The sequence below is a fragment of the Eutrema salsugineum genome, unplaced genomic scaffold (assembly GCF_000478725.1).
Source record: "Eutrema salsugineum unplaced genomic scaffold, Eutsalg1_0 scaffold_1, whole genome shotgun sequence".
Classification (NCBI taxonomy): Eukaryota; Viridiplantae; Streptophyta; class Magnoliopsida; order Brassicales; family Brassicaceae; genus Eutrema; species Eutrema salsugineum.
Window position 1 is genome coordinate 20961178 of NW_006256909.1, and position 11610 is coordinate 20972787.

The 11610-nt window shown below is 32.1% G+C and overlaps 1 protein-coding gene across 3 annotated transcripts; it reads left to right on the plus strand.

Annotated features, from left to right (window-relative positions):
• Nucleotides 1-6439: 6439 nt before the first annotated feature.
• LOC18030557 (GPN-loop GTPase 3) lies at nucleotides 6440-9001 on the plus strand. 3 transcript variants are annotated; one of them, XM_024150081.1, is made up of 11 exons: nucleotides 6446-6560; nucleotides 6827-6882; nucleotides 6978-7052; nucleotides 7143-7251; nucleotides 7343-7424; nucleotides 7713-7798; nucleotides 7952-8055; nucleotides 8148-8278; nucleotides 8371-8464; nucleotides 8555-8610; nucleotides 8693-8944. In XM_024150081.1, exons 3-11 carry the CDS (start codon nucleotides 7008-7010, stop codon nucleotides 8802-8804), a joined length of 819 nt encoding a protein of 272 aa, XP_024005849.1. In that variant the 5' UTR covers nucleotides 6446-6560; nucleotides 6827-6882; nucleotides 6978-7007; the 3' UTR covers nucleotides 8805-8944. The 3 variants fall into 3 exon arrangements, with proteins under 3 accessions (XP_024005850.1, XP_024005849.1, XP_006415003.1); XM_024150082.1 differs by lacking the exon at nucleotides 6827-6882 and having other exon boundaries at nucleotides 6440-6560; XM_006414940.2 differs by having other exon boundaries at nucleotides 6827-7052; nucleotides 8693-9001.
• The last annotated feature ends 2609 nt before the right edge of the window (nucleotides 9002-11610 follow it).

Sequence of the window (11610 nt, forward strand, 5' to 3'; positions counted from 1 at the left end):
AAGCGGCTCTATTTCATTATATTCCATCCATATCCCAATTTTCCCCTTTTTTATATAAAATAAGTATTTCACATTTACCATGAGTTCTAATTTATGAAGATCTTTTGTGACGCTGGGTCGGGGTTTGGTGAACGTTAGGGGCAATAAAGTAGGTGAAGTGGTTGGATTTTGCGAGTTGTTTTTTTTACTAGTTGGACTGGTTCGCTTAATCGAAAATCAAGTTCTTCAAGACCTTCCTCCTGCTTATCCGGTACATTTTAAACCTATTTCGAGATCTAGCCACAGTTCATGCTTTCCTTTTTTACAGCACGATTTTGGAGATTCATCAGTTGATATCTCAATATCAGACTATAGAGAGGTATTACAAACAAAAATAACGTTTATACAGTCTAAAATCATGGATCTCTAATCGAAAATATATTATTAATTACATTTGGATGAAAGTATAACTTACTTCTTTGGTAGTTTGTATGACTTTTTCATTTGGTTTGCTTTGCCATTCCATTTCTTTCCACATCATATTTTCCTCGATCTCCCAGTCAGATGGCATAGGTGATGACTTAGGTTCATCCTCACCGAAACGCATTCTCAGTGGTGGTGGTGTGATTATGAGAAGTCCATTTTCATCGCATTTCTTTTGTTCTGTGTTCTCAATTTTTTTTTGGTTGTTTGGTTTGTTAATAACGAATGGTTAACCAGAGACGTTTTGAAGACCTTTGGGTTTGTAATAATATTCAATTTTAACAAGTTTCAATGTTTTTGGGGGAAATACTATTTATACTACGATTTTGAGTCTTTGACTTTAACTGATATCACTTTATATAAGTTAATGCAAACAAAACTACAGACAATACTTTATCGTGATATATATTATAACACAGGAAATCTGCATTACAAAAACAATATATATATATATATATATTGTAATTTGCTTTCTCATGTTCATAAAGTAAAAGTTATTTACTATGCTCATAAAGTATGGTAGATGTCTACTTATTATTACCTCTTCCAAGAATATATTGATACTTAAAAAAAAACAGTTGATAATATTTTATGAGAAATATCAAAATAGACTCTTTCTCACGTACATAAATTAGCAGTTTAGGATAATTATCCTGTAGAAGCTGACATTGTTGATAGATTTCAACAAATTGCAGGAAATCTAGCAAATGGTATGAAATAAAAAAAGAAAAAACTTTTCATTTCAGTTGATTTTATTCTTTTTCCTTTTTGGGTTAAAACTTAATTAGACAAATTAGTTCAGCAGATTTTGGAATTTATTTTATGACATAATGTAAAATTTACATATAGTTTGAATTGTGATATGTTTTTGAAGATATTTACAAATATTTAATGAGTAATATTTGGAATATTTACATTTTGAGAATATACTTTTTATTCTTTACATTATGTACTATATTGCTGAGTTTTATGTTGATTTATGCATATATATATATATATGTACTTTGTTCACGATCTTCAAGAAAGATTAACATTAAGTGATGGCAAATTATGATTTTGTTCGAACACTGAGCTCACTGAGATCTGATTGAAAATTTATAGTAAAAATATTGAAAAAAATGGGAGGTGAATTATTCGTGTAGTAAGAGAAATTTAAATTTTATCGTTGTCGACGAACAGGTATTTTAACTATGTTTCATGATATATATATATATATATATAAATTAGTAGTATTCTGATTACGATATTTTGATTTGTTTGTATATTGATGTAGGGTTCTAGAATACATGTTCGGGCAAATAACCAAATGATGGACTATTTCGATCAGAATTGTATAGAAGAACAATGGATCATGTTATCTGGATTTCTTTTGAATCCTTATAATTTGAGAACTGTCGTAAATATTACGAAACATGATTATGTTATTACTTTAACGAAAGATACTATCCTTTTACCGGCTCTACCGGTAACAAACAATTCAGACATAATTTTATCTCTTTCTTATCGATTTATGAATATCCAAGTGAGAATTATTATTTGATTGGTGAGTTTAATTTTACTTTTGAATTATAAAGAAAATTAATTGTTTTAATACATGATTTTAATTTGGTTTAATTGTAAACTCAGATTTGATAGGATTAGTCGAAGATGCTTGGTACTTTACTATTACGTATCCAGATGGGAGGACGAGAGCATCAATTCGTTTTCATATCATAGATGATGAGTAAGTCAATTTACCTATATTTTCTATATTTAATTAGTTCTTAATGAATTTATTTGTCAAAACATAGGGATGTAATGCTTGAGTGTATTGCGCATGGTGCGTTAGCATCTGAATTAAATGAAAAGTGTATGAAGTCTGAAGGACTTTTTGCTATTTGTGTTTTAACGGGGATAATTATTGGGGATATGTATTCTGATGCTACAGTTTTTTTGTTTTACAATTAATGTTTTATAAGCTAAAACGAATCAAATTATGTACGTTTTTAGAGAACGTGATTATCCAAGATCATGAAGAATATGGTTTATCCCGTTTTGACGTTGCTCCAGAAATCAATCAAGTATCAATTTTAACAACCAAGTAAGTAGTTTTAGTGATAGTATTTATATTTGAATTAAAAGAATAACAATATTTCAAGATAATAAGTAAGTGGTTTGATTGATATACTTTTAAAATCAATATTTCAGGATTTGGGACAAGATCAATTTAGGATTTTGGAACAAGATGAATTATTTGGATGCAGCTGATCTCTTATGGCCCTAATCTACTATATTGATTAGTAATTATTGGTGTTTTCAATATCAATCATAATATTAATGTCTTATCTTAATATTTTTTAATTTTATTACCTATAATAATTCTTTCATCTAATTAAAGGTTTTTAAATTTCAGAATAATGGGAATAAGGTCAAACAAAAGTGTCAAACGTTTATCACCTTACATATCTAAAATAAAAGAAAACAAAAAATGAATTTGATAGATTCAATGGCTAGGAAAAATAGGTGAGTGATCAAAAAAGTAGTCATCTTCAATGCTGTTAAAATCATCTGTGTAGTCTAACTTGCAAGAACAAGATAAATAATGAGTCGAATATTCAACCATTACGTTTAGGAAATTTACAAAATGATACCGGTAGACAATGGTTACATAAAATGAGAATTTTCGACTTCAGGAATTGGAGGATCAAAAAATATTTCAGAGAATTCTCTACCAGAACAAACACGTATTTCATCTGTTCAAAATGGAAAATTATATTAGCTACAATTGATATACGTTGATATATGGTTGATCTCGAGAATGATAAATCACCTCCATATCGACACATCTCCCAAAATTTCAATACACAGAAAATGATTTTGCGACGAGAGGTGTTTTTCCATAGGAATTCAAAATGTTCAGCTTCTCTTCCCCACGCTATGCAATTGATGTCGTCACCCCTAAAAACCAGAATTAAGATATCATTTTCCTTAATATTGAGAATATGATAGTAAAAGTTTATATATGTATTAGTCTATGTATCAATGGATACTTACTCGAAATCCCTAATTGTAAATTTCAGAACACTTGAGTTGATTCTCTGAGTTCCAATCCAAAAATGGTTTTGACGTTCCAATTGACTAACTTTGATAATACTTCCGATCAAATCAACTAGCATAGAGCAACATATTCATATAGTTAAGTAGAGTATTAATCAATCTTATTGAGTATAATCTAATACTAAGAAAACATACCAACGTCGATGTTTTCCATCAGAGATTCGTCAAGGACTCTTCTAAAATTAGCAAATGAATACAACTGATCCTCTGATTTAGGCGATGTCTTCTCAACATGAGTATCCTCACCGATACAGATATGGAGACCATTGACTGTAATCCTCGAGGTTCCCGTGTGTGAAGTGATTTTGAAGTTACCAATGAAGTACCAATCTTTATCACACATCATGCCTTCATATCGGTCTACTAAACGATTCGGAATCGATGCACGTATTCGATCATCCTAGATTTTCAATTAAAAAGTAAGGATGATATTGATAATAAATTAAAATTCAGACATTAAGTTCTTTTTTGAAGTTATACTTATATGTTCGTCTGCGAATATAAACGATCGCTGGGTACCATGAACACCTAGACTTTCCTTGAATCTCTTGATAATTTGAACAAAGATACAACATTGATCAGATGCTATACCTAAATCAGAAATCATTGTGAAAGAAGATATTTTTCAAAAAGAGATGCGGTTATTCTCGACAACGAATAGAAATAAAGGAAATTAGGTTATAAGTAACAAATGGGTACTACTTTTGATTGAAATCCACCGCTACGGCAACCAATATTAGCTTTTGTAATGTTTTGAAAAATTACGGTCATTGTCGACAATCCATTAAAGCGATTCATCTTTTTATGTTTGGTAGTAATTTATTTGCATATATGTCATGTTTAGTTATAATATAATAATTAAGGAAAATCAATAATAGATAGGCTATAAAAATTCAATGCAATCATAAATAAAACATCACCATCAAGAGACTCTATTTATGTTGAACTTCTATATATTAAGGTTTAGTATATATCGAGAAATTTCAAATATATTTAATGTATATCATTCAATATTGTTTAGGAATTATCTTAGAATTTCTTTTTTAATATGCAGAAATATTCTTTCGTTCAATATGTATATATAAGTATATAAAGATATACAATCTACGACATTCATTCTCTTTATATTACTCTTAGTCATAGCAATGGAATTTGATATTCCAGTTAGCATTCCTAAATCACACAATCCCTTTGTGGTTTTCGTTTCGGATCTTGATCCTGCTAAGCATAAGTGGGTTGTGCGTTTTAAACTTTTACGTAGGTTTTTCCATATGAACAGGACAAACGAAACTCTTGATTTGATATTGGCCGATGAGAAGGTAACATATCAACCCATAACATCTATTTTTTTTTATATATCTCTCCAAACAATATACTCAAATTTGTACATTATATATCTTGAAACATTAAGGGTTTATACATTGCTTATTTTATGTCTTCTATAGGGTGATAAAGTTCATGCGATGTTAGCCGATAATTACGTTGCCTATTTCTCAGGAAGTATTGCTGAAGGTGACTGGGTTCTCTTAGTTGACTTTGATCTTATTCCCATGACTGAAAAGTTCAGGTTCACATCGCATCCTTTAAAAATCCGTTGGAAAGATACAACAGTTTTCCATAAAATTACATCCCGAGGTAAAGAGTAATTTTTTAGTTTTGTAATGTTTGATAAAATCAAGGCCGGAATAGTCGACACTTCAATTTCTATAGGTATTTTATATCAAATTAACCTTTTTAGTACAATTTGTAATTATATGTTTCTGAATAAAATATAAAAATAAACAATGACTATTTTTTTTAGATCTAATTGGTCAAGTAATAGATTTTGGAAGATTTGTTGGCTGTTCTTCTTTAAAACGAAGTCGTAGTTGTGGGAGTGTGTTTTTCGATCTAGGAGATGCGAGGTTTGTTTTTTATTGTCTTAAATAATTTATATATCATGTCTGCGAATATTTTATCATATTTATCATTGACATTAAACTCTCTGATTTTGCTAATTTGTAGCGGTCTTCATTTACAAGTGCATCTAGATAGTGATCACTCGGAATTTTTTTAGGATCTCTACTTAACTGCAAACAACCTATTGTCATCTGTGTTTTAAGGTTTGTAAAGGTGATCCAAGAATATGACATCTGGATTGTTACAACAGTCTTCAAATGTAGTAAAGTTTTGATTGATCTAAAATTTTCCGAAGTTCACCGATTCAAGAAGTTTATTTTAGTGACTTAGACACATAGCATTTTTTCTGAAGAAATATTTATTAAAATTTGTTTCATTTACTATCTAAATACCATTTTTTCTATATTTGATTAATATTAATAGTATAATTTTATTTATTTATTTTATTATTGTAAATAAGTATTGTTCATCTAAAAAATATGATATATATTAAAAATTTAACAAGAAATATTATATAATTTAATTATTATCCATAAATTCAAATATAAAACTATTATAAATTTTTTTAAATATATAAAATTTGCGCTTAGCACGGACAATCACCTAGTAAAATATTATATAATTTGTTGGGTTCTGTATAACTACTTTCTATAATAGTAACCAATTCAGTTATTTTAAATATATTAAATATGGGTTTAATTACATATTATTTTTATAAAATATTTATTAATCTGGGCTAATATCCTAGTATTTATTAAATCCGATTGAGAGAGATTTAAAAGGAAAAAATCATCCCAAATCATCCCAAATCACTGATCTAATAAGCCCGTGATACACGTGGTGGAAGCTGGAAATAATGCTTTCTATGGTGTGGTCAATTTGTATTTCCTACGCATTCAATTTTGGTCGAACCAAACGCAACCGAACCATTCATATCATAATTCATACATATCATAGATATCATATACCATTCAGAGAGCCCTAGAAAAGTATTTAAAAGCAATAAAACTGAGACTTATTTCTTGTTGGTTCCTTCTTTTCTTTTGCTTGTGGGTTTTGGTTTTCTAATCAGAGCAACCAAACCAAAGAAGGAAGATTCAAAGGTAAAAGTCGAATCATCTTCCCGATTCCGTTTTTCGTCACCGTCGAATCAATATTATGCTACAGAACCTCTAATTATTTGTCTCTTCTGGGTTTCGTTTCGTTTCGTTTCATTTCCACCTTAGGAATTTCTGTCGGCTGCTTTTAATTTCTTCAATTTCTCTCGAAATTTCGTTTTTTTTTTTAGGTTTATGCTGTCTTAAACCCTACCTAGATCATGTTTGTGTTGTGAATTTGTGATCGATTCCGTATTTTTTCCTTGTTTCAGGTGCTGAAATGTGTCTATTGCTTGCTTCTTGTTTATGGGTTCCTGCGACATTTTGAGTGTGTTGTTTGGTTTAGGTGTTTGGTGCGTTGCTTATATAACAGTCGCAATCTTTGCATGTTTTAGAATCCTTCACTCTCTTTGTTCAATTTAGAGTTTTGTGGAGGCTTTACTTGTTGCTACAATGGGTTACGCACAGCTCGTTATCGGTCCAGCAGGAAGCGGAAAGGTTATATAAATTCTACATTAAGGTTTTTTAAGTGTAAACTATTGTCAGTGAGATTTGACTAACCATTGTTTTGGGGTTTTTTCGTATCAGTCAACTTATTGCTCAACTTTATATGAGCATTGTGAAACCATCGGTCGAACAATGCATGTTGTTAACTTGGACCCTGCTGCTGAGATCTTTAACTATCCTGTTGCTATGGGTGAGTTACTTTTTTATCAATCCTTGTGGTTTTTGATTGCCTCTCTGCTTTCTTGGTCTCATTGAATCTACTGCTTTGTGGGTGAATGCAGATATCCGAGAACTTGTTTCTTTGGAAGATGTAATGGAGAAGCTAGGGCTTGGTCCTAATGGTGGCCTTATGTATTGCATGGAGTATCCTTTTGTTGTTACATAAAAATACTCGAACATTTTAGAAGCTCAGCACAAACATGCTCCATATTGTTAGCTTTATGTTTGAAACAAAGAATTGGGATGTGTGATGGAACATTTTGGATTAGAGAGAATTAGGAGCTATGTACAACTAGTCATGGTTCTTAATTTTAATCCTAATTTAAAGATAAGAAAGACAGTTTCGATTCCTGTCAATATGATTTGATTCGTGTATTCTCTCACAAAGGATCTTTTGGGTGGAAAAGGAATATCCTTAACTCTTAATAATAGGTACCTTGAGGATAGCTTACATGATTGGGTGGACGAAGAATTGGAGAACTACAGGGACGACGATTACCTTATATTTGATTGTCCAGGTACATACATGATCGATGAGTATATGTTTAATTTATGTTAATATGTTTATTCTTTGATAAAGTGTTAAGTTTCTATAACCCATTTGGTGTTGGCTAATTTGAAGCATCCCAAGTTTAATCGCTAAGTTTTTTGAAAATGTATTCTGTTAATAGGCCAGATAGAGCTGTTTACACATGTTCCTGTGCTCAAGAACTTTGTGCAGCATTTGCAACAGAAGAACTTCAACGTCTGTGTTGTTTATCTGCTTGATTCACAGGTGAATAATAAGTTCGGTTTCCCCTCCACTACTTATTATTCTTTTATAGTGAACTGTGTTGCGTTGACAAAAGATAAATTTTGTTGGATCAGTTCATAACAGATGTAACGAAGTTTATCAGCGGCTGCATGTCTTCTCTCTCTGCAATGGTCCAGCTTGAATTACCACATGTCAATATCCTCTCAAAGATGGATCTCTTGCAGGATAAAAGCAACATTGATAAGTATGGATTATTCTTCCCATTTTTTTTTCTTTTTCCATTTTTGCAGCTTCGAGATAAGTAAATTTGCTTTTTTTGTTTATCTTGACTCTTAGCTACTTGGATCCGGAGCCTCGCACATTGCTGGCAGAGTTAAACAAAAGGATGTCTCCACGATTTGCAAAATTGAACAAAGCCTTGATGGAGATGGTATGGTATATGATAGTAATGGTAATCTGATAAACCGCAAATGTGGAGTAATTTGATTTTCATGATTGCATTTCTTGGGATTGTGGTTAGGTGGGAGAGTATGGGATGGTGAATTTCATACCCTTTGACATAAGGAAAGAACGAAGGTAAAACTAATTTCCTGTGAATTCTTTCTTCTAGCTTTATACAATACAAAAACTAATGTCAACATTTTTTGTTTATAAGCAGCATTCAATATGTTCTGTCGCAAATCGATGTCTGTATCCAGTTTGGGGAAGACGCTGACGTTAAGATCAGAGATCAAGATGAAGATCTCGGTGGTGATGGTCCTGATCTATAATATGTTGCTCTGTTTCTACTACGTTTTTGGTCGAAATTATCAAACAAACATTCTTGGCCTGTTCTTGTTAGTGGCCAATGAATTTGTGAGAACTACTAGATTGTGCAGAATCAGACCTAAGTAAGAGACTTTTAAACTGATCATAACTTCTCGAACCAGACACCATTAATTCAGCTATTGGTATATTTACGAGATCACTTCAAATAGGTTTTGTATCTACCTCTTAAAATTCTCAAATCGGGCTGAACAAAAAGCTCTCTAGTTTGATCGTGAACCGAATTGTAGAGTAACCTAAATGGAATGGTAATTATAATTCCGCACTACTTGATCTTGAACTGAATGGAATAGGTACATGTATAATTGAACTGAATTAATCGAAAATTCATTAAAAAAAAAATCTTAGTTTTTTAATTAAATTAATTAATTATTGTTTTTTTATTACAATTTTTTGTCAACAAAAAATTGTATTTGATGTTGAGTGAAATTTATTTTTAGTAGCTAAAAAAACTAAAACTCTAAAAGACAAGAGTGTGTTATCGTTTGAGGTATTTATGAGTTATTAATATCCTTCAAAGATACTTTTCCTATTTGACAAACTTTTTTTACTGTTTACCATTTGAAAATTTCTCTTTGCCTTCTATTCATTATTAGATGTAGGTTTCGTTAATGACTATTATATTAATTATTATTGAGATATTCTCAATAAAAAGATTACCAGAGACTTGTTTACTTTATATACTATTTTCTGGTGACCAATATTTCGGGCAGATAAATTTGGTTGATTTTACCTAGTCTGCCGCTACCGAAATTGAAAGAGTGAGATGGAAGCTAAGCTTTTACGATCTATTTCATATAGCTGTTTTTAAGTGTTTATTAACTCATTCCAGGGTAACTTCTGATTATTAATTGATTTCTGTTGCAGAAGTCTGATCCAACCTAAGTTTACCATGCGATGGTTCGCAACTAACCGGTATCCCTGCCGCCGTTTAAACATCTATTCTAGACCTACATATACGCTAAAACTCGTCCATGAAGCTTTATGAGGTACACTTAATTAGGAACTCGTATTTTGGGAAGCTTTACGACATCCCTGTAGCTCGAGCACATATTTCTTGCAAGCTTGTTCACGCATTACTAACTCGGCAGTTGGTAACAAAGAGAAAGTACGAGTTGTGGACGGTGTTTGGCGGATATCCAATTAGGTTCTCTCTGAAAGAGTTTCAGGTTGAGACAGGGCTTCCCTATGGTGAATTTAAAGACAGGGTTCACTTTTGTTCGCGAGTTGGGGGGGGGGGGGAGAGAGAGAGAGAGAGAAAGTTGAACTTTTGATATGAAATTATACACCGGTTGAGGCCGTAGTGAAAGGATGTGTCAGAATTTTTGCCGCTCTGCAAGGTTATAAGGATTTGTCTACCAAAGATAAGTCGGAGTGGAGGGGATTTAATATATTGGTGTACTGTGAAAAAGGTTAAGAAAGGAGATGCGGTAAAATTAAATGAATGACAAGAATGTCAAAAATAGGAGTAAAATATAGATAATGGACCCAAAACATATAAGTGTCTATTGTGGACATAAAAACACAAAGAAGTGTCTTTGGTGGTAATATTCTCAAAAAACAGTTTGAACACGAACCGAATCAAACTATAATTGATTCCAAATAGAGCATGATGGTGATAGAGAATTTCCAAGAGGAAAGTTGAATTGTGTGATAACACAACCACTAGACTTAAAAAAAACACTACTAAAAGGGGGTGTGGTTACGAGGCTGGGTGGTCGAACTATAGGAGAGAGTGTGTAAGTAAGAAGATAAGTGGTATGAAACCAGATAAGAGTCACAATTTTCTGAACCCAACAACTCATGTAAAAATATCATCTGGATAGTGCAATAATAAGGAGATGAATGATTCAACAGGAACAATTCTACTCTCCGAAAAACACCACATAAACCGGATCAGTCATGCTCGAAAAGGTAAATAATAATATCCGAGAAGGTGAGCAATGACAACATGATACTTCTTAAACAGGTATCAGAAAAGGTAAAAGAGAACTTATAATACGCAAGAGTACCCATAGATATTCAAACCTATCAAACTACTCGCCTCTAGTCTAATATGTAAGCACAAGATTTATAAGGGTATGTTATAAAGCAGGGGAAGTAATGCTGTGACGTGGCGTAATCGGTGCAGATTAACAAGAACTTGACGTGAACCAAAAGGAAAGGATCGGAAAAGGAGATTTGAGCATATCTGGCTAAAGAAAGAGATCCTTAAAAATTATACGAGAGTATAAAAAGGATGAGAAGAGTGGGAATTAGGTTAGACTTTTAGAAAAGAAAAAACCTGAGTTGTCTAGCGGCAGTCGCCGGGGTTTTCTGGTGACTGAAAGTTTTTGTGAAAGTTCAAAAATCAGAACTTCAGAGTGTGTGAGCTTCGGGTAGTAAAGAATCGGTCAGGGTTGACTGCGTGTAATACTGATCAAATAAGTCTTGAGAGATTCTTAATAAAAGAAGTTTTCAGAACTGTGATGGGCCTCAGGGTTGCAGAACTTTTGCAAGTCCGTTGGTCCGGAGTTTTAAATTTATAAAACCCTAATGTCTGAAAGTGAACAGATGTACGTTTTAGGATTTAGGGTGTCGATCCACGGGAAAGATGCATAATCTGCAAGGAAACACCAAACTGAGATAGTAAGTGAAGTCATAAACTCATGGGGATTTGGGGTTTATGGATATGGGATCCTGAACTAATCCTAATATAATATTCACTGGAAACTAAATGCAATGCAAATGAGTTGCTAAAGGATAATTGAA

Excerpts from the sequence above, each read along its gene's own strand:
- LOC18030557 (XM_024150082.1), top strand. The coding sequence starts at position 7,008 with ATGGGTTACGCACAGCTCGTTATCGGTCCAGCAGGAAGCGGAAAG. Across the intron at positions 7,425-7,712 it reads GGCCTTATGTATTGCATGGA|GTACCTTGAGGATAGCTTAC; the intron begins GTATCCTTTTGT and ends TCTTAATAATAG. Across the intron at positions 8,056-8,147 it reads TTTATCTGCTTGATTCACAG|TTCATAACAGATGTAACGAA; the intron begins GTGAATAATAAG and ends TTGTTGGATCAG.